At 42.3% G+C, this 22,700-nt stretch overlaps 1 protein-coding gene across 2 annotated transcripts in view; it reads right to left on the bottom strand.

Annotated features, from left to right (window-relative positions):
* Positions 1-20,479, bottom strand: part of pdlim4 (PDZ and LIM domain 4) — a 34,471-nt gene extending 13,992 nt beyond the window's left edge. The window contains exons 1-3 of one of the 2 annotated variants that reach the window (XM_060056835.1): positions 20,145-20,479; positions 11,027-11,178; positions 2,814-2,892 (exon numbers count right to left, since the gene is read on the bottom strand). In XM_060056835.1, coding sequence (XP_059912818.1) covers positions 2,814-2,892; positions 11,027-11,178; positions 20,145-20,237 — 324 coding nt within the window. In that variant the 5' untranslated portion in view covers positions 20,238-20,479. The remainder of the gene's footprint in view (positions 1-2,813; positions 2,893-11,026; positions 11,179-20,144) is intronic. The other variant, XM_060056836.1, reaches the window with a different exon arrangement.
* Positions 20,480-22,700: the final 2,221 nt, after the last annotated feature.

Consider the following 22,700-nt stretch of genomic DNA (forward strand, 5'->3'; position numbering starts at 1 on the left):
CACTATTGTTTGGACTAGAGTGTATACATCATTGCTAAGAGATTAAATTGGGGGATTATTGTAATTGCTACACCTTGGTGTAGCATTGGGGCCCTTTAATGTATCCATTTGTTGCTGATTTTTGACAGCGACCAGATTTGTCATGTTGCTTCACTATTGTTTGGACTAGAGTGTATACATCATTGCTAAGAGATTAAATTGGGGGATTATTGTAATTGCTACACCTTGGTGTAGCATTGGGGCCCTTTAATGTATCCATTTGTTGCTGATTTTTGACAGCGACCAGATTTGTCATGTTGCTTCACTATTGTTTGGACTAGAGTGTATACATCATTGCTAAGAGATTAAATTGGGGGATTACTGTAATTGCTGTGTGACATCATTGTATATAGTTAATGATGAATGTTTCTTCTTTCACCTCAATCAGCTTTATATCCTCAGGAATGTCCTCTTCACCGAGACTCAACTAGTCATTAATCTGGCTGTGTGCAGTAATTGACTAACACACTGGCATATAGTTCGGTTTGGATTAGACTCAGAGCATGGAAAGAAAAGTTCAGAGTGTGGGTTGTTGTTCAATGTGCTTTTTTCGGGTTGGGAAAAATCTGTATTGTTGAGTCTCCTTGATGCCAAATCTGAATACAATGGTGTCGCAATAAAGAGAAACCTGGCCTTTATAGCCCCTCAGGGACTGGAGGCAGCCCCCAGCCCTCCGCTCCACATTGAAAGAGGACTCCACCTGATTGTGGAGCTACAACGGGACGGACTTGGGACCTCTCATCTCCTCTGATTCAGTTATGTTGAGGGAGGAGAAACTGGGGGAACTAAAGGATATTTAGGGAGGTCTGAGATATGTGAGAGAGAGAGATTGATTTAGAGATATATAGAGAGAGAGATAGAGAAAGAGACGGAGAAAGAGAGAGAAAAAGAAAAATAGAGTGTAATAGAGAAAGAGGGAGAGTTAAAGAGAGAAAGAGAAAGAGAAATAGATTTACCACTCTCAAGTTACCCTCAACCCAAGCGCTCCTATCACGCATGTCTCCGTTTGTATAAACAGTTGTTGGTTCTCATGGTTCTAATTTCTCACATTTAATTAAAACCAGGACATGGTGTTAGAAATACACATGCATTACATTTCAAGATTATACAGTAAAATAATGATACTCTTTGAGAGGGGATTTAATTATTTTGTGGAGCACACACTGAAAATATCAACCATCAAGAGCCATCCTAGCCTACATAGAGACGCGTATAGAGATGTACGTAAATAGAGATGGCATAACAAAAATTAAAGCAACAGTAATTTCATTAAAAAAATCGATCACTTCTCTCCTTTTCCTCTTTTATATTGCTGTCTCTTGCCGGCTCATATACAAAAGCACGAATGTACACACACCCCCAACACAAAGACTTTAGGCACACCAGAATTAGGAGGATCCATAAAGCAAGGGTCCATAATGTGGGCTTTGCAGCCTCTCAGGGAAGGGTCCATGAAGCCTTAGTGTGTGCTTTTCAGCCTCTCGGGCCGCAGAACAATCAGGACAGTATTTCAAAAGCACTCTGGCCCACAGTGGGAGGCATTGTCTCCTTGAAGATCATGTGAATAATTTGGCATAATGGATTTTGTTCTGTTTTGTGCGTTTCCATGGACACTGTTTACAGGAAGAACCTAAGACACAGGGACAGCCGTAGTCCTGAACATAACCCTGATGACTAGGTTGTGTTGTTTGATCGTTTATCTTGAACCTTGCCTACCGTGTTGTGTGGGTTTTAGCACACAAATGAGTATTGCATAAGTAAGGACCTAACTCAACCTTGTCATTCACATTCAGTTTTTCCCTGTGATATGGATATTTTTTCAGGTAACATTGGTCTTGGCCTATAGAATTTGAGAAAAGGCAGAATTCAAAGACATTTTGTTCATTCTGACCACCAGACCGGTTTGGTAGATTCTACTGCATTGCTGCAAGAGTCGCGGTCAACTCTCAATGGCTTTTTACATGCATTTGACAAATACCAGAAAACTCATGAGAATCTACCATTACTGGTCATATGCTGGTAATGTACAAGCATAATTTAGCTCTGATTACACATTATTTCTAACTTGAAGTACAGAAAGATTATTGGAGAGTTTATATCACCCTTCAAACCATTTAGTCAATTATTTTATCCAAAGCGATTAAAATAAATGAATATAGTTGCAATCAACAATAACAGTGTTTTAAAAAAAGACTATATTTTGAGAAAGAGATTCTTCCATCTGTGGAGTAAAGCCGAGCTTGGTAGGTACGGTAAAATGGCAACAATTATTTATGATATATTGATTTATCTACTGTAGTTATTTACTTCCAAGTGCAAATGCTTCAAATGAGTAGGCCTAATGGTTAAGTCTGCTGTGGATTACCTCATTGTTTTTATAGTAAACCTGCACCTCTGCCATGCCTTTAGGGGAAAAGGTGAGCTGCAGGACATGCAGCTACAGAGAGGACCATGTCTGCACGGTTCACAAAGCTTGTTTTCCGGTATAGTTGAAGAATTTTAGGGAAACGAGCGAGAGTAAACGAGACATATTTAGGAAAAGTCATGTAAGGGCGAAGCTGAAACATGTTTGAGAGTTGTGGATAATCTTTTAGATTGTTCGGTAGAAAGGACTTCTAGGGTTAAAGCTAAATGCATTCAGTGACAAGCACACTAGTTGTTAGCGTTTATTATCCATGTGTTCATGGTTTGAACTCAAGCCTCAAATGTCAGGTAGAATATTACACTTTAATTGTGTTTTGACAAGTGTTTCAGAAAATAAATAGGTTGTGTACCTGCGTGTCAGACTCCATGTAGGGGCTTATCTTGCCATCATCGCTTCCGGTTGGTGACCACACTCTGTTGTCATCTGACCTGGAAGACAGAGGGAGAGAAAAGCGTGAGAAAGGGGAGGTGGAGGTGTGCGTGTGTTTGTGTGTAAGTGGGAATGTGTGTGAGAGAGTGAGTGTGATTGTGTGTGAGAGAGAGAGTGTGAATGTGTGTGAGAGAGTGAGTGAGTGAGTGAGTGAGTGAGTGAGTGAGTGAGTGAGTGAGTGAGTGAGTGAGTGAGTGAGTGAGTGAGTGACAGAGTAAATGTTTAACAGCGTTGAAAATTGTGGAGGAAAAGTTAGTTATGCATCATTACTAGGGCTGTAACACGCGTATCAAACCGAAAATCGCGATACTCAAAGCCACGATCCTGTCTCGCGGTGTGAGAAGGCAGAAGCGCGATATGCCCTTTCTAACTCTTCGGTCAAATTGTCCGATTGAAATTTGCTGATAATTTGTCTAAATAATAGTCTGCTGACAGCGCCCCCTCCTATCGATGCGGTAAATATGTGACGAGATGCCCTCTGTGATCCAAGCTCTCCGTGGCTACGGAGGATTGCATTTCTCCACAGCCGTCGAAGTCCTCATATGCGATATGAACGACATTTATCCAGAGTGGGCCAAGCGCGAAAAAAATTGCCTGTGTGATCCTGTCTCTATTGTTTTGTGTGATTTGACTGGCAGTTTGTCTGCTTATAGGTCGGAATGAAGCGGCCACCGATTATTGACAGGATGGGTAGGCCTACTTTATTCTACCGGACTCGTTCGCTTCTTCACTAGACACACGCGCTACCGCTCGCTCTCCTCGCTCGTCCACTCACTCGCTGACGTCACTCACACACGCATACGCACACTGCCATTCTCCCGCACACACATATGCTACTCGTAACACTATGCCTCGTTATTGCGACGTTCATGTTTTTCCTCATCTATTGAAAGTTAGGCTATTAAACATGTTGCATTCTTAAGCGCTAATAAGGATATTTGAATAAACCAACCAAACAGTTAAAGGGGCCCTATTATGCCTACCAGCAAAAAGCATCCTCCAACTGCAATCTTTGGTTATTTCTTTATTAATTTAGCTATACTTTAATAGTATTCTTTCGGTTCAAATCTGTTCAGTGTTCCAAATTATTTGTTATTAAATGTTACATTAAGATAATTGGTATTTAAGTGTTGTTTGAATAAAATGCTTTTTAAATTTAAAAGAATCGTGGGATGTATCGAACCGTGGGTCAAAAATCGTGATACAAACCGAATCGTGAATTTGTGTATCGTTACAGCCCTAATCATTACAAGTGACTTTCATAAAATCCATACAAAAATATAATATATAAAAATATGTATTTTTGGGCCCAAATATTTAGACTTACTGCAGTTAAAATAAGTCATGCAGCATCAACATTATGTGTTGATCACAATGAAAGAGCTTCAAATATGTGTATGGCCACTGAGTGGGAAAATATGAAAGATATGTTTGACCTTCATTTGTTAATTATGCAGTGTTAAAGAGTGCTTTCAAGGTTGGAAGCGGCGAACAGTTGCATTTCTCGGAAGAGAATAATGGGGTTCATTATTTGTACTGTTTTGGAAGTTTGCTGTTGCCATGGCATTTACCATGAAGTGGGAAGACACATTCTAAAAGGGCAGTTCCAATGCATCTGAGAGACCATTGAGGAAGGTTGAGAAATGCCCCACTATTAATGGACTATTTCTTTATTTTTTTAATTTCTATTGGGCTTTAAAGCAGTTACACTGTGGTCATTACGATCTGGTTCTTTACTAAAGATCTGCATCTTCACTTAAGATCTGGACCTTTAGTAACCCCATGATCCCAGAAGGAGGGAACAACCCCTGTGTCCTTACCAAATACACACCCTGGCACTTGTACCAACAAGGCCCTCCAATCATCCTCTATTCTCTAATTTGATACACTGATCCGTCTGGCCGTGTGTTGGGATCCAGGGTTTCTCGCAGAAAATGTGTTAGTTAAGGTGGTGGGTTTTGCCATCAGACCGGGTGGGGGCTGCTTAACAACATTGTCAAAATAACAACTGAAACAAGAATTTGTGCAATTTTAACTTTTAAAATATTAAAAACAAAACTTTTGACCCATGAGGTGTCACAACCCCTGCCACAGACATACACATTCATTATGTTAAGCGCCATGGGTACCTTGAAAAGCACTCCATAAATTAAATGTCATTTAATTATTATTCAAACCTTTACATAAGCCTGGAAGCTCATTGAGCTTTCCCTCATTAGCAATAAGGTCGAGATCCCTCAAAAGGCAGACAATTCAAAGAGGACAACACTAAAACAATTTTACACTCAGGTGAAGTAGTTTTCCAATTTTGAAGATGTGTGTGAATTCAGTATAAACCCACCACACTTGAAGAAAAGACAGCTAGCAGAACAAGTAATCCAACAAACTGTCATACACTTCTGGTTTTCTGTAATGAATCCCAGGGCCCAATGATAAACTGGCTCCAGGCAGTATGCAGTATGTCTGTATATTATGTCCCCATAATGTACGACAGATACAAAGACTGCCTCCACTGTACTTTTTATACAATTGAAAGGGGAAGCTGGATCTGTTTCCATAGAAAATAGAACTTAGTATTGCTTGCCTTGAGTGCTACTTTAAGGTTGACAAGTGCATCTTGCACAGCATTAACATAAAGTTGTAAAGCACAACAAGGAAAAGTGTGTAAATATGATCATACAGTCAACATCAATACAATATGGATGGTATAAATTGTAAACAAGACAGGGAACAGATCTTATGTGGAATTCTGAACCCTTTTAGAAGCAATTCAACCAAACCCAATATCATATACACTCTGAATAAGCAGTTAATGATCGTATTGAGTACTTTTGACTCATCAAGGAAAATAGCAGCAGAATGCTAGCTTTAGTCCATACAAGACAATACAATTGACAAGTAATGTAACATATGGTGCTATTAAGAGGTCTAAAACCAGACTGATAAGGGCTCAAAACAGAATATTCTAAGATGAATGCTTTGAGTTGGTTATTCACCAGTGATTCCAGCATTTCTACCAGCCGGGAACTCTGGATATTGGCCGAGTCTGTTGTCTCCTCCATTGTTCAAAATAATCACCTGACTTAAAGATACTGGTAATTATACCAGTTGAAATCGAAAGATTAAATATATATTATTTGCCCAGTGATAAATGGAGTGGAAAGCTTTTTCAAAATAACTGATAAAGTTAATCTTCATGGTATCAAGGGTTTGCAGTGCATTAGCTAAGTCACTTTGATAAATTGAATGTAGAGTGAACAAAGAAGCATGGTCTACGACTCTACGGGGTATGAAAAAGATTTGGCCATCCTTATAGTGGCTCTGCATTTATTTCTTTGTTGATTAAATGCTACTAAGAAATGGAAGGGTTCTCTGAACATCTAGCAAGAGAACCGGCTCGGTTTCTTTCTTTAAACAGAGACTTGGTAGACTTAGGTAGTGATGAAAGAGGACGAGGATGCTCAACCAGTGGGGGAAGTTTGGATTGATCCAGTATGCCATCTGTTGGTCAGCTGAGCAGGGATGGGCAGGGGCCAGTGGCATCCGGTTCTCCACTCACAGGAGCCACCGCAGGGCCAACGGTCCCCATTAAGTTGATGGGCCTCTCTCCCTCTCAGATGTGGTGTGTTTACATAGTTTAATGGTGAGGTAAGTGCAGCCATGGAGAGCTAAACTAATCTAAAGAGAAGCCAACTCGGCTGGCAAGCAGCTGTCGCAGCAGTCAATAACCACAAACTCAGAAGTGTGATCTCAGCACAATAAACAATTAAAGAGTCCATAAAATTGGGAAAAGAATCGAGCTAGAACCAAATTAAATCTGTTTTTACTATCACTTTAATCCAGGGCCAAGTGGTGACTTTTGCCGCAAGGCATGCTGATGAGCCTCTCCTCTCCTATTTAGACTAGTGATAAGCCGTGCCAAATTCAGCTATAACACTTAGGGCTCGGCCCCACCCAACGCGTGGCCTTGGGTGTGGCACTCGCCTCCCTCTCACTTTGTATTGGCCGTGTGCCGTACCACCAAGTGGGGCCAGGGATTCTGGGAAGGCTTGCGTGCTGGCGTGAGATCGCGGCGTGTGTAAAGGGGAGGGACAAAGTTGAACGTCAGTTCACTTTATGCAAATGAGCAGCGTACGTTCAGCCATGTGATTGGAAAATTGACATTCAGCGAGTACTGGCGGACCCTACGGACTCGTGGTTAATACAATTTCCTGGTTAAAAGCACTTCCATCGACAAGGTGGTGAACTCCCACAAGCAGCCACTAGAGGGAGCGTGGGGCGTGGCCGAGCCGCGAGAAACGCTAATTAACAAGAAAAATATTCCACACAATCACCAAAGCCACGAAAACAACCCTCTTTAAATGTAAATTTCAAGAGAGATAATAGCATATGCAAACCCAGTGCGTTGCGAAGCTTTTCAAGTGGTATAGGCATTGGATTTTTCCGAAAACCACATCCTACTGAATATAGTGTGTTGGTGTTGGTGTGATGGTCACAGCATTGGGTACTGGTGCTCAAAACTTTATCTTAGGCAAAGTATCACTTAATTGCCTTGTTGCACCTTGTTGCGTAAAGAGCTTAGAAAGCTGAGGCCAATTCAGCTTTTTTCCACACACACTCAGTGCTTTAGTGATATGATGACATATAGTGCACGTGTGATATATGGTGAACAACTCAGCATTTAAGGGCAGAGCAGCAGAACTCAGTCTCTCTCTCTCCCTCTCTCTCCGTAATTTCTCTTCCCGTGTTATTAAACACGGGCCCAAAAGGACTGCTATGTAACTCTAATCTCTCCATCAGCTCTGTCTGTCCATCTTCCTCTTTGTCTACCTGCCTCTCCCCTCTCTTGTCCCTCTGCCCACTCATGAAAGGGCTTCCAAAGGACTTAGAATTTTTCAACTTTGAAGGTTATAACACAAAGGACACGACAAATCCCTTTATCATGCACCATTCAGGTCTAAATTAATCTTGAGCTATGATGGTCATTGCATCCACAAGCGTGGCTATCACATGATCCGCTCTATACCAAGCTTGACGGCGTGACGTCTTCACGCTCTGGCCTCAACGGAAGACCAACTGAGAAGCAAATTTTGCATTCGGCTGTTGCACTTTTTTCTCATTTAGGGTTGAACTACTGCCACACCGGTGACATGACAGTTCAACAGGTAGCTCTCATGCGGTTTCTCTCATGCGCAACAGATTCAGCGTACTGGGCCATTATCGGCCAGATACCGATGCTGTGGATCGGGACCTAGTTTAAACTCAACAGCATTAAGAGCGCACACGTCACACGACTGAGTGAACGAAAGTATGAAAGAGAGTTGTGTCGTTTCACAGCGGTGGGGATGGAGAGTGTACAAGCTCAAAGCAACAATCCCCCCACACCAGGTTTAATTTCTAGGTTTGGAAGACTCATTTTTGGGTGCATTGGATGAGTTTACTTTAGCTGAATGCAATCTACATTTATGAGTAGAATCATAGAAGCCGAGTGCCCACAAAATGAGACGCAAAAATAAAAACATATTTTCCGAACTTATGGAGAACAAGGCCTGTTCGCCAGCAAATACCAAAAAAGTCAAACGACGGCTGGACAGGACATTTGATCTTGACTCCAATTTTTGAATTGCAGCAATCCCCATTGTCAAAATGCTGGAAAACTTTTGACCAGGCCCAGGATACGAGGTATGGACCATCATAAATAAAAAATAATGATACCTAAACCCTAGTTTCCACAGACACTCTGTAAATACACTGGAAAATCACTGGAAAGTTCAGCAGTTCGCTTGGGTAGCGGTTGCTGGGGTCGGCCGTGTGGGAATACCTTTTTAGGTTGCCAGCAGCTTTAACGATTATCAACATTATTTTCTATATTTTTTGCTCACTATTTAATTACACATATACCCCCTCCCACCCATTCTCAAAGACACACGGACATCATCACACACACCCATGGATACAGGGGAACAGTAGGATCACATGAACACAAGGAGGCCAGCCCTGTGACCCATGTGTGACGCCATTGTGGGAGTAAACTGGCAGGCCTTCTGCTTCTGGGGGGGACTTGACCATATGACCAGACCATCTGTCTGACAGACCCCAAAGCAGCACTGGGCAGGCTGATAGTGGGGTGAGGAATGGGGGTGTAAAAGATGGGCAAAAGACAGAGAGACGGATAGACAGAGATAGAGCTCCGTTGATCTAGCATCAGATAAGAGCACAAAAGACAGCCAGAAGACTTGAGGGCCAGTGTCTCTCTGGCAGGCTCCCAATACAGTGCACTGAAATTGGACAGGAGAGGCCCTTTTTCCTGACTTCCTTCCCTTCTTCCTTTCCTCCTCATAGAGCATGCTTCACAGTTTCTGGTCGTTCTTTTCCAGCCACTTATGAATGATATTATTTCATGGTTTGAACCAAATCGCCTATTTTCTCAAAGGGTAGCAGCTGCCTGCGAACGGCCAAGTCATGACCTAATCTCTCTTTTCTGTTTCATGAAGTTCCACGGCCACCAAGTCATGAACTAATCCTGCCTTGGTCTTCTACCATATGAATATGATACAAATGAATAAATCTGCGGGTGATGAAAGTGATGAATTGAGGAGTCATTACAAAGTGACGTTTTTAAGCTGCACAAGGCCTCTGGTGGGAATGATGATTTACTGGTAGATATGGGTCAACAGCAGCACAAAATAACAGTTTTCTCTCTCTCTCTCTCTCTCTCTCTCTCTCTCTCTCTCTCTCTCTCTCTCTCTCTCTCTCTCTCTCTCTCTCGCTTTTTTCAGTAATGTCCTTGGAGATTTAATATGTGGCTAAGATTACATACAAGGAGGATTGTGCCCTTTATCCCCCGGCTTAGGAAGAGGAACCCAACACAGGAAATACTGCACTCAGTGTGTAATTGAATTTCCAGCCATATGCATAGCATGACAATTTTGGCCATAAAAATACCGAGGAAGGCCCTGTATGGGTTTTCCTCTTGGTCTTGTGAATATATGCGCCTAACTTTGTTTTCAACTTTTCTCTCCCTCTCTCTGATTTTGGGCTATGTCTACTGTTATGGTTCTCTTAATCTTCTGATCGTATGGTTCCTTTATCTTTGAGTAACATCTAATCTCTCTCTCTCCACCTCCAATTGACTGCTTACAGCAGACATCTTGTATATACACTCTGGTAACTCGGTTAGGCATTACCTTCTTCTAATGTGAGACCTGACTTTCTGCTCTAGTTTTTAACTGCAGGGAAGCCCCGCCCACCACCCAGCACATATACAGGACCTGTTCTCACACACACACACACACACACACACACACACACACACACACAGACCCATAAAGCCACATACACATAAAGCCACACGCACACCCATCCACTCACCCACACACGAGTGTGCAGAGTAGACAAACAAATACATGCATGTTACGCATACAAACACAGACACACATTACTCTGCTTCAACACATAAGCAGTAGGGTTGAAACTGTAATTGCTGAACCGACCCATTCAACAAAAAGGTCCCATCCCAGTGGATACCAAACAATCACATGTCCGTGGGGCTCTGGGGGCCGCCAGGGGCCCCAGAGCCCCAATTCTCCTTATCTCGAATAAACTATGCAATAAAATGCAGAAATTTTAAATCATTGAAAACATTTACATGATTGATGGTGTGTAGATGGTGGAGATTACCTCAATAAAATTGTCCATAAATCCCTTGTGCATGTGTTTCTGTTCACATTAGCGATCAGGGCTGCAGGCGGGCGGCACATGCAATGGTTTGTTGAAGTGCCACTTTAGCAGAAACACCAGTGCTGCCTTCATATCTAACAAAGATTTAAGGGTAGTCGCTGGCGAACCAACCTTTCACCTGCATCCCAGCACTGTGTTCACCTGCATCCCAGCACTGTGTTCACCTGCATCCCAGCACTGTGTTCGTTAGGTTGTGTGCCCTGTTACTGCAGGTCTTGAGCCCTGACTTGAATACTATAGCATGTGTGTGTGTGTGTGTGTGTGTGTGTGTGTGTGTGTGTGTGTGTGTGTGTGTGTGTGTGTGTGTGTGTGTGTGTGTGTGTGTGTGTGTGTATGTAGGTTTGTAGTCTGCGTGTATATCATGCCTGTGGAAATAAATCAATGTGTACCTACCCGCTGACGTGGAGTGTGAGCTTCTGAGTGCACGTCTTGATTCTGTTCTGGGCCTCCATGTGGGTCATGGTGGCTGTGCTGTCTCCATTGATGGCCAGGATGGTGTCCCCCGGACAGAGGTCACCCTGGGCCGCCTTGCTGCCCGCTGTCACCTGTCACAAACATACACACACAAACACACAACCGCATCCACGCAAACCACGCATACACATAACCACACCCCCAGACACACACACACACACACACACACACACACATTTATCGACAAACACACACGCAAGCAAAAGACAAAAGTCACACCAGAGAAGGAAGAGAAAATGGGAAAACTGTCAATGGTGTGTTGAAGAAAGAACGAGAGAAATCATGAAATCATGAACACCATGGGAGGGGAAGTGAAAGGTGTGTTAGAGAGAAGATAATATTAGGGTGGATGTGCCAGCGCCCGGGTACCAACCCACCAGGACTCGCTGTCTGTGGTGGGTTGCAGGAGGAACCATGGGCAGTGCCTTAGGCTTACGTCCCAATGACGAGTCAGCAGATACACCGTCTCGCCACCCAAGAACACGGTTTGATTTTAGATTTGAGTCTTGAATGCGAAGAGAGGTTTGGATCCAAAAAGAATGGTCTGGATGGAATATATTCAGATTTTTGACCTTTGGAAATCGTGGATAAAAATTAACGATCTTCAAGTAAATGTTCAACCTCACAGCAATCTTAAATCATTCAATCTAAATATTTGTGAAAAATATTCCCAGGCTCCGAGCGCTGTCTTTGAACAGAGATTGCATCTTTATAGGCTCCACTAAAACCTTGACACCCATCTGTGAATCATCAACCTTCAGTGGTGCTAGCGAGAGAGTTTGTTCAAATATCTTATATCTTATTACTTCCTGATGAAAGTGTGACAATGTGACGAGATCTTGATCTCATCCAAAATGTCTCAGGGCAGTATTTGCGGTTCTTCTTTGGATCGTTGCTGACGGTGAGCAGGTTTTGCTCTTTTGATCATTCATTGCTCCTGCTGATGACCTCCTTTGAGCGGTTTGAGGACTGGTTTTGTGAGTTTGGAGGCACTGGGGGTATTTTTCCACCTTCAAAAACACACCTGGTGACCTTTGTTAACAATTTCCCATGATTACACACACACACACACACACACACACACACACACACACACACACACACACACACACACACACACACACACACACACACACACACACACACACACACACACACACACACACACACACACACACACACACACACACACACACACACACACACACACTTTCCAGGCAATCCACATGACCGGTCATCTGGTTTAGGCAAGGAAAGCTTGGAACCAACCAACCAATCACATCAGCTGTCATCAAACCAAGACATCCCAAAGGAAAAAAGGCACCAGGCAAACGCTCATCCTCATATGGCAGCAATCTGGAGTGGAAAACAGACGGGCCACTGCCTGATTAAATTACACAAGACATGCTCTGGAAGCGTCTACAAAATGTGAACACGTGCTGTGTAATCGTTTTGTGACACACTCGTGTGCTACAGCTGGCCGCGGCCTTACCAAATTGACATTTTCTTCCCTTAGGTTTCGTCCCCCAGCAAGTAAAATTCCCCATAAAAAAAATCATGTGTGCAGCCGTTTGTACAACATTCCTGGCAACATTTTTGAGCAGGTAAGGTATTTATTGCCACTTGTTGCTCAAAGGCTCTGTCTCAAACAAAGTCTTTACCACCTCTGCAGGGTAATTCCTTTGAGCCTTGGCCTTAATGGGCTGGCGGGGTTCAAAGCCTCAAGATGGGGAAGCAGATTTAGAAAGGCACGAAGTTCAGGTCGCCAGCATTTTTAAGACACATAGGATTCAAGAAGACTTTAGAAATGTATATTGAATTTCTCGTCACTGTCAAGTTTACAATGGTCAGCATTTAAAATGTGAATATGAGAATATATATTCATTAACGTTTATTCATTCTCAAGTTTTTGTTTACGCACAATAAGGCACTCACATAACATTACATTTACATCATACAGGCCTTTTTTTATTATTGACTGGTTGTCAGAGGTTTAAACTTTGTGATATTTCAACTATTTGTCGGAACCCATGCCACAGCCAATTCAGCTCTAATGTCTGTGTTGCGTGTTTCAGAATTCTTCCTTTAATGCCTTCCGATGCACCTCTGGCTCTCAATCAGTTCTGGTAAGCGGAGAGGTCATAGGCATACTGGGAAACATATGCGTATGAGTGTGTGTTAGTCAATAAGTGCTCTCTGAGAACGTAACTTTATATTATGTGTGTTGGGTGTGCACACACACGCACGCACGCACGCACGCACACACGCACGCACGCACGCACGCACGCACGCACACACACACATACACACACACACACAAAAACACACACACACACAGCTTTGTGTGTGCCAAGCGCTCTTTCAAGCATATATATTTATTTCTTCATAGGAATCTCAACAATGTTATTGATTAAAATTCCAGAGGGAAGATCCAAGTGATCATTTGAACAAAAAAAGCCATCAGCCAAGCTGATAGATGGCTTTGGAGCGGAAAGCAAAATCATTCAAACGAGAGTGAAATGTCCAGTACCCCATGTGCATGTTTAATGATCAGCAGCTTAGCGTCTGCTAGCAAATTGATGTCCTACGATGTTGCACCGAGCCACCACGAGGTGCCCTGACGCCCACAGTGTTGGGTGTGTGTGGTTTCAACTGTGTTTGTCCTGTGTTTGGTGTGTGTGGTTTCAACAGCGTTTTTTCTGTTTTTGGTGTACGTGTCCTCAACTGTGTTTGTTCTGTGTTGTCTGTGTGTGTGGTTTCATCTGTGTTTTTACTGTTTTTGGTGTGTTTGCCCTCAACTGTGTCGGATAGGGTTAGGGTTAGTGTTTGGGTTGTGTGGTGTCAACCGTGTTTGTGCTGTTTGTGGGTATGTTCCACAGAGGCAGAGAGGGGCAGAGAGAGAGAAAGAGAGAGACGGAGCAAGAGGAAGAAAAAGAGAAAGAGAAAGAGAGAGAGGGAGACAGTTAAAGAGGGAGGAGGTGAGATAGTGAGAAAGAGTTGGAAGAACAAAGAGCAAGAGGGAAGGAAAGATAGAGGGGGTGAGAGAGAATAGTGAAAGATAGAGAGAGAATAAACAAAGCCAAAATAAACACCAAAGAGGACATGCAGGCCCATACTTGAATGTTTATCTTCATGTAAAATGCTCATTTGCGAGAACCACCTTTGCTCATTTGCGAGAACAGCCATTGGGTAATGCCTATTGTGGAGTTGTTACTGTGAGTATCCATCAGTGAGACTGCATCATCTTATCTAGGATGTTTGTGTTTGTTTATGGTGCCATCAATTATGCGGTGATTCTATAAACGATAAAAAAAGATAAGCAATAAACTATTGCAAGTTAACTGTCCTTTTGATCCTACAGGGATCCCTTTAAATATTTTTTTTCTTGATCAGATGAAGTGTTTCTCCCGGACAGCGGGCTGCGGCCTCACACATTCCATGGTGCAGAGGACGAATCCTGGCCCTCTGCCAAGCTGCCTTTGGTTTGTTTGCTGTTTCAATGTGAGAAACCATGGTCACGACCTTGACGGTGACCACTTTGAATACATTTCCAGGCACTGTGGGCTTCTATCAGTCTCATTGTCACACTTTGCCTCTGCCAAAATGAAAACACAATGGCAGTGCTGTACTATTTATTAAAATTAACATTTAAAAGGGACGATTACCGGATGGCTCTATGAAAGAAAACCAAATGTGGCGTGTTTGTGTGGCTACTGGCTATGCATGTGTATCAGTGCACACTTGCATTTCACAAAAGTATAATTTTCTATCCTCTGCAGCAAACAAGGACGCAGTATCCACATGAGGAATCTAACCCTTCATCTCAACCATCAACAGTGCCAATCTGCCTGTTGAACAGAGATTGTTGAACTGCCTCTTTCTACAAATCCTCTAACATTAATATACATACATATTATTTTTTAACAAATCTACGGCATAGTGAAGATTGCATTTGTCTCTTAATGGACCATGGAATATACTAAGTTAAATCCTGAGGAAGAAGAAATCTCAAGCCCTAAAGGTTTGAACGACTCAACACCCTCAATGACGACAGCAAAATTCTTTAAAAGCACCACCCGCCTATTATCTTTTGCTGAAATGGCTGAGTCGCTGCTCGGCTCACAAAAGCCATAATTCTAGCTTAGAGAAAACACGCAGAGAGCAGCCTCAGTCGCCAAATATTGAAGGGAGAAAAATAAGAAATAAGCTAACAGAACCAACAACAATTTAGGTCACATGTGTTTTCTCTGGTATGTGCAGACAATCAAATAGATTGAGAGACCCTATATGAGGCAGAAAATGGCAGGGATGTTAAGTTCATTGAAGATGCATGCGGATGTAGGAGGATGTTTGCGGTTTCAAGGTTGTGCCAGCACTACTGTAGAATAATCATGCAATTTGAGTCCTAATACAAGCACTAAATCACAATTCCCTGTAAACACACGCCCTTGTTAATTCACCTCAACAGTGATAAGATCGAAATGAGTGTGCAATTTTAATGGGTTGTTGAAATCGCATGGCTTGCTCACTTAGCAGGTCAAAGGAATAACCTTGAGGATTAACCAGGTCGTAAGTGGGTTCCCTTTGGGTCTACCCATTATTAATAACTATGAGGCAAGGTATCAAACTATGAGGCAAGCTACCGCATCTTGATAATTCGTCCCTTCTAGTGTTCACAATTTCAGACGTCACTTTCTTCTCCAAGTGGGGGTCTGACCGTGGAGGAGGAGCTGACGATGGAGGTGTGCAGCTAGTCCCTTCTCAAAAAGCAGCCAAAAAAGAGGGCAGATAGAATTTGATAGAACAAAACAAAATGAAACGGTTAGTGGCACCAGTGCCACAAGCATAAAATGTTAGTCTGTTAGGCTAGCGCTGTCTATGTTTATAAACGTATATAGTGATTAAATGATTGTGCACAAGACGCACCACCCTGATTGTGTGTGGTGATGGCTGATTTAACCTGTGCACACTGATCAATTCTCTCAATGTGCAACATATGTGTGGCCAGTTGAGGCTGCTCTAACCAGCCACCATCCACACACACTCCCAAACAGTAATTTAAGCATGCAGTTTAGGATTAGTAGGAGTCCAAGATTGCATTTTTTGTCAAATCCAAGGGTACTCCGATATTAAAACCACTGCCAGATCAACGCCATGGTGGCTAGGGTGCCAAGCAAAGAACTTGAATGAAATGACTACTAAAATACACAAATAATACACTCTGACCTCCTATAATGCTGCTTTCTGTTCTGCCGTTTCCTCCTATCTCATGGACAGATGCATTCCTCTAGGACCTGCTGCTGTACAGCCAGGTGTAATCTACAGCACACTGAAGAGGGTTCAGGGTTGACACACACTCTGAAGAGGGAATTAGCCATGTGGTCTTAACTGGCTCTCACCAGGCAGGGTTACATGATATTTACTGAGCAGTCAAGGTGATTGAGAACAATGGGGAATAGCATTGGGGTTTACTCCCTCCTCCTAGGAGACACTTTGGATACAGAAAGACTATCTCTGAATAATGTCTTTCTGAAACACACATGCACAGACTTCCCTTCTTGTTCACTGTGGCTCTTTATTTGCTTTCTGGAGAGCTGGTTCATTGTGTGGATGTGGAATGCAGTGAGAGTGTGACAAGAAGGGGACTTAGGGGGAATTTTCAGCAGTGTTGATGGACTACACTTCATGCCACTGGTCTCCATGGGGATGAGCCAGATCAGGCATAATTAATTGATCTTTTGCTCAGTGTCTTCAAAGGGTATTTGGTTAGGACTGAAGGTTACATTTCCTTTGAATGTTCGGAAATAAAGAGAAGACGCATAGAAAATTAAACATCCGATGCAAAGAATAGATGATGGAGTTGCTCTGATCTTCTGAGCACGATCTTCTCATAATACAATCTAACTAACAAATAGCCTTAATGTATACCTGCCCTTTATTGATCCTATCTGTGAATCCCTTCAGATAGTACACAAGGGTGGCCTCTAGCTTTCATTATATGACAAAAGTACAAACGAAACTTGCTTTTTGCTTTTGCCAAGCTTACACGTGCAAACCAAAGTACCTGTAACTGTGTACTTGCAACACTGCCTCAGCTATCCACAACATGAGGTTTCTTTGCTCATTGTTGAAACCATCATTTTTAAATCGGCAACAAACCAGGAATGCTATTGGAACCACAGCTTGTTGCTGAGGAACACAAGATATCTGTGGTCTGTTGACAAAAATCTCAGTAGTGTTATGGCGGTAAGCAAAGAAAACGTACATACAATATCCGAGATCATTGAATAGCTAACATATCTCTAAACTACACTAAACTGAAGGCATTGTTTTAATTATCCATCACGCACGCACGCACACACACACACACACACACACACACACACACACACACACACACACACACACACAGTCACACACACACACACACACACACACACACACACACACACACACACACACACACAGTCACACACACACACACACACACACACACACACACACACACACACACACACACACACACACACACACACACACACACACACACACACACACACACACACACACACACACACACTTTTCCAAAGAATGCCAGGGCCCATTGCTGCGTTTGTCTTTTTGGGAACGTGGTCTAAAATCAGCGGGTACGAGCGTTAATCCTCCTGGACAAATGACACCCTTGGTTTTCTGCTGGTGCCAGGGCCCTGTAGTTAAAGGGTCGAGCTAGGGCCGGGAACAGGCTACAGCTGAGAACAACACCTGGAATCCCTCACCGGCACCAAGAAGCTCTGAACGAAAACAAATGTCAACACGCCCCTCCAGAGAACGGCGGTGTTTACCCTGGCGGGATGAAGTATTGGCTACCACCAGCTGCTCTGCTGCTGGCTCTGAAACCACCACCCTCAACTTTGACTGATATTTCGGATATTTCTGCATCCTTATTATTATGATTTATTTTTTTGAAAACTGAGATTTTCAATGTCCAAATGAATTTGTATTTTGTGAACCGCGTAAAATGAAACATAATAATGTAGGCTGTACCTGTCTTAACAATGATAGTTGCCTGTACATGACCAAAAAGGGTTCGCAACCTCAATGCGCTTCATCTGGCAGTGCAAAGTGCTCTTTTAACCTGCTGTTATCCAGTTTTTTCTTAGTCCAAATAGGGACAGGTTGCTTGACTATGGCCCCAGGGAACTATGTTCACCAGATATGTATGGCACATGATGGGAACAGGACAAAGGATCCTATTTTCCCAGTATCCTATTTTCACCTGCTCTTTCCAATCTTCATAATGGGTCCCTGAAAGAGATGCACCCCAGATTTGTATTTGCTAAATATGACATAAGCTGTTGTCCAAAAGTAGTTTTTGCTTAGGAAAGTTCCTAACAGTGAAATTTTCAAACAAAAATACTGATTCGGATTCATGTAGATAAATATGACTGGACAGGAGCGGGAGCAACGATTCTTATTGGTGACAACCATTTCGTTTCAGTATTTGGAATGGGAGCCTTTATTTAAAAATGTAATTTCAATATCAACCCTGGTAAGGAAGTTGTATTTTTCACCGGGTTGCCCTAGTTTATACAGCCTGCATGAAGCAACACGGTAAGTATCTAAGTAAGTATCTATCTATTTTTTTTGTTGAACATTGCAGTTTCACCACAGGTGACCCATGTCCATAACCTACGTCTCTGCATTATGTTGTAGCCTAATGTAGGCTAAGTGCAGTCAGATCTCTCAGCACCACGGTGGTCGTATTCCTTATGAACCCCCAAGTCCTTATGAATTCTCCTTTACATCTTTCCTTGACCTAAATGTGATTTTCCATTGAGGTCGAGGAGAAGAGGTTAGGAAAGGACACACATTATTATTTTTTCTACTATTCGATCGCAGAGACAGTTTAGTCACAGAAAAATCATTTGCTGTGACTGACATCTCAATGTCGAAATGTCCAAACAATGAATGCAGTGATATTAAAATGATTCACCTAAAAAACGAATAGGACCTACAGGTTTTCAAGTAAAACAGGATAGGCCTACCATTTATGAATTATTTAAACTTGAAACGGGTCCAACTTCCCCGAACACAATAGAAGTTCAAATAATGTGTGCTATCAGAATATTGAACATAGGATCCCGGGAACATAGGACCTCTGGAACTTAAGACCCTGGGAACACAGCGGCACAACCGAGTATGGAACAATGAGACGGCATGATAATATCTAACTGCAGTGTAAGGTGACGACATTTTTGGATTATCAATTTTCCTTAGGTTTGCTAAAAAGAAAACGGCAGATTGGCCAAAATGATTTAACTATGATAACTTCATAAGCTTTGGTTCACTAACTAAAAACAAGCGAAAGTGGCTGCTCGAATCATTCCATCTTGTATTGATAGCCTATTGTTTATGATCGGTCACGCCTGCTTTATGGTATTACGTCGACCAAAAGACCCCTGCATAGCGGGATCGCATCACAGCCTATCAGATAGTCACAAGATTATTCGAAATGAATATTCATCACCAGCAATCGAGAACCTTTACCATTACAAAAGGACGTCAGACTCAGAAAAGCAATTGCGTAGCGGTACACCTCATGACCCTCGAGGTCTCAGCCTACGAGGCGTAGTTAGGTGTGTGTCAATCAAGCATGCAACTCACACTCCCACACATTCCTGGTCACAGTCGACAGATTAATGACCAAACATTAATATTGATGAGTTTGTTTATTTAAGTTTATTTCAACTCAAATAGTCAGAACGTTTATTCACGGTTAATGAGACAATAAACTTCAGATCATGAGCATTTTGGGCACTAGCAGAGGCTTTAATTTAATATTACGTAGACCGACAAAACCGAGTAGGACTACAGCTAGTTTATTTTCTTGTGGGCCAACTTTGGGTAATAAGTTTGTAAGTAGGCTATAACATTCTCACCGCTTCACCCATTCGGCAGCGTGACTTTTAAGCATGGCTCGCTGTGGCTATGTAACGCAGAAAACACCGGAAAATATCACTTTCGTTTGCGTACTTACCCTAGAAATAGTTAACGGTGTGCTGAAATCCCGTCCTCCCACAAGGCGAAATCCCCAAGGTGAGGGTCCCTCAAGTGTCACAGTCTGGGGCATATTCGATTCGTGATTTAGTTTGTAAAGGCACACACGTCCGAGCTAGCCAAGGTCCGAAAATATAGAAAATATTAGGTTTGGTTTTGTGAAATAACCTTGTCGGCTTTCCCAGCTTCTAGGCAACACTATTTAAGTTGCTTAAAACTTTAAATAATGAACCTCCTCTTACGCGAGATGAGGGGTTGTGTCTGCAAAGCCGACAACCCTGCCTTTCTCACTCTCAGCGAGTGTGGGAGGGACCCGGGGAGCTCGTTAGACGTTCTGTGTTAAGGCAGTGGTGCCTCACTGAACATAACGGGAAAACTCAGTCAGCGGAACTTTCTCAGAAATAACCTTATTAGCATGCACACCACAGTAGGCTTACAATGCAACGTACGCGATTTTGTTTGGACCAGTAGACTTGTTCACATATTCAACTGATATAGTTGTAGCCTGTCTGTCGGTACGTGATCATTAGTAAATTAAACATAGCCACATGGACAGTTAATGCAGAACTATACTCAATAAAAACGATTAAACAAGAACAAGGGTATGCAATAGCGGAGATTCTCTGCGGAAAAGATTAATTGATTATTTTTCGCAGTTCTGAACAGCACACCATATTACGGCGTCACACATGTGTTAGGCTGATTGGCTAAATAAGTTTGTCTGTCAAAGTAATTCCTTCCGCCCACTGATATCGATGTGGACAGCCAGAGGTCCAGACTGATCTGTGAAGCGAAACAGAATATGAGGTCACTTGATCAGGATGAACTCCAGCCTAATGGGTTGGGCATCTATTGTAAACTGCCACTGAAACATCACTGTTGAAGCAGCACTTGAGATGCATCACTGAAAGAAAAAAAAAACAATTGGATCCGTCACGTCATGTGTTGAATCTATTTGAGTATATTAAGTCTTAAAACATACTTTGCTGTATGAAATTATCTGTATTAACAAAAGATTTGGTTTCATATCTGACAAGGTCCATGCCTACTTATGATTTGATGAAACTAAACTTCGAATCCACGAAATAAAAAATTTCATTTTATTTAAAAAAAAAAGACAAACAAAGGAGTCAATTTAATTCAGTTAGTAAGACTCTTCATGATGAAGATTCGCTTATACAGCCATCCAATGAACAAATCAAAGGATATTTGATTTGTTCTGCATGAGATAAGACAATTTGAACTTTTTGTATTTAGAGACATATGGGCAAATATTTCAGATATGTCTTCAGATCCCGCCACAAATGTATGCGTGGGCCCAAACCATATAATGCGTATTGACATATAATACCTTCTCTGCACACAAACGTGGTGGGTTTTAGTCTGTTTTACTGTACAGGTTTTTCTAAGGTTGCTTTCAGTTCAGCTCAAGTAAACCTATAGATGTTCCTCAGCTATCTCCCAGCACTGAGGGTTAGGGTTAGTATTATCGCTTTTAGCAGTAGTGACGACAGCAGTAGGCTATATAGCGGCGTCCACAGTATCACGAGTTCAGGAACCTTTGTGGAACCCGTTGGTGAGAACACAGAGTGACTTGTGGGAATAGAGGTGCCCCTCGCACTGCTGGTTCTGTTAAAAGCCTTGTTTTCTCACCTTACAGTACAAACATGCATCATAGAAATAAGTGGAATGCAGCCAATCAAAGTTAACAAGGTTTCACAGTCAGTAAATATAAATACCATCCATGAGATAATTGGCTTTATGTGTGTGTGTGTGTGTGTGTGTGTGTGTGTGTGTGTGTGTGTGTGTGTGTGTGTGTGTGTGTGTGTGTGTGTGTGTGTGTGTGTGTGTGTGTGTGTGTGTGTGTGTGTGTGTGTTTGTGTGGTACATATGGCTGCCATTTATATTGTTGTTCAGTTTATATTCTTTCTTCAATACATTTATTAAGTCCCTACCGCTGCAAAATATCCAATACTTGCCAAGAAAATATAAAACAGGAGCCTATAAGATACCTAACTGTTAGATACACAACACACACACACACACACACACACACACACACACACACACACACACACACACACACACACACACACACACACACACACACACACACACACACACACACACACACACGCACACACACACACACACACACACACACAACCACAGGAAATAACCTTGGGTCTGGATATAATTTTTTGTTCTTGCCTTTGCAGAGGGCTTTTTACCTTCTGCCCTGTGGTCCAGAGTAGTTAACCTGAGCACAGCAGCTGCAGTGTCCCAAGCCTAAGCCCCTTTTACAATGATCTCAACCACTATAGAACCATGAACAGCCCCACACTAAGCAACGTGTTGCAATTGCTTTCAAAATTGCATACAGGAATTTAAGATCATTGTATATTTGTATAATGATATAAGCATTCAGTGTGTGATTCTGATTATCATAATGATGAATCCCACATATTATTTTAATTATAATAGCCTACATTTTTTATTTGTACAACCCTTTATTCAAATGTTTTCGTTTGCGAGT

The sequence above is a fragment of the Gadus macrocephalus genome, chromosome 7 (genome assembly GCF_031168955.1).
Source record: "Gadus macrocephalus chromosome 7, ASM3116895v1".
NCBI classification, from domain to species: Eukaryota; Metazoa; Chordata; class Actinopteri; order Gadiformes; family Gadidae; genus Gadus; species Gadus macrocephalus.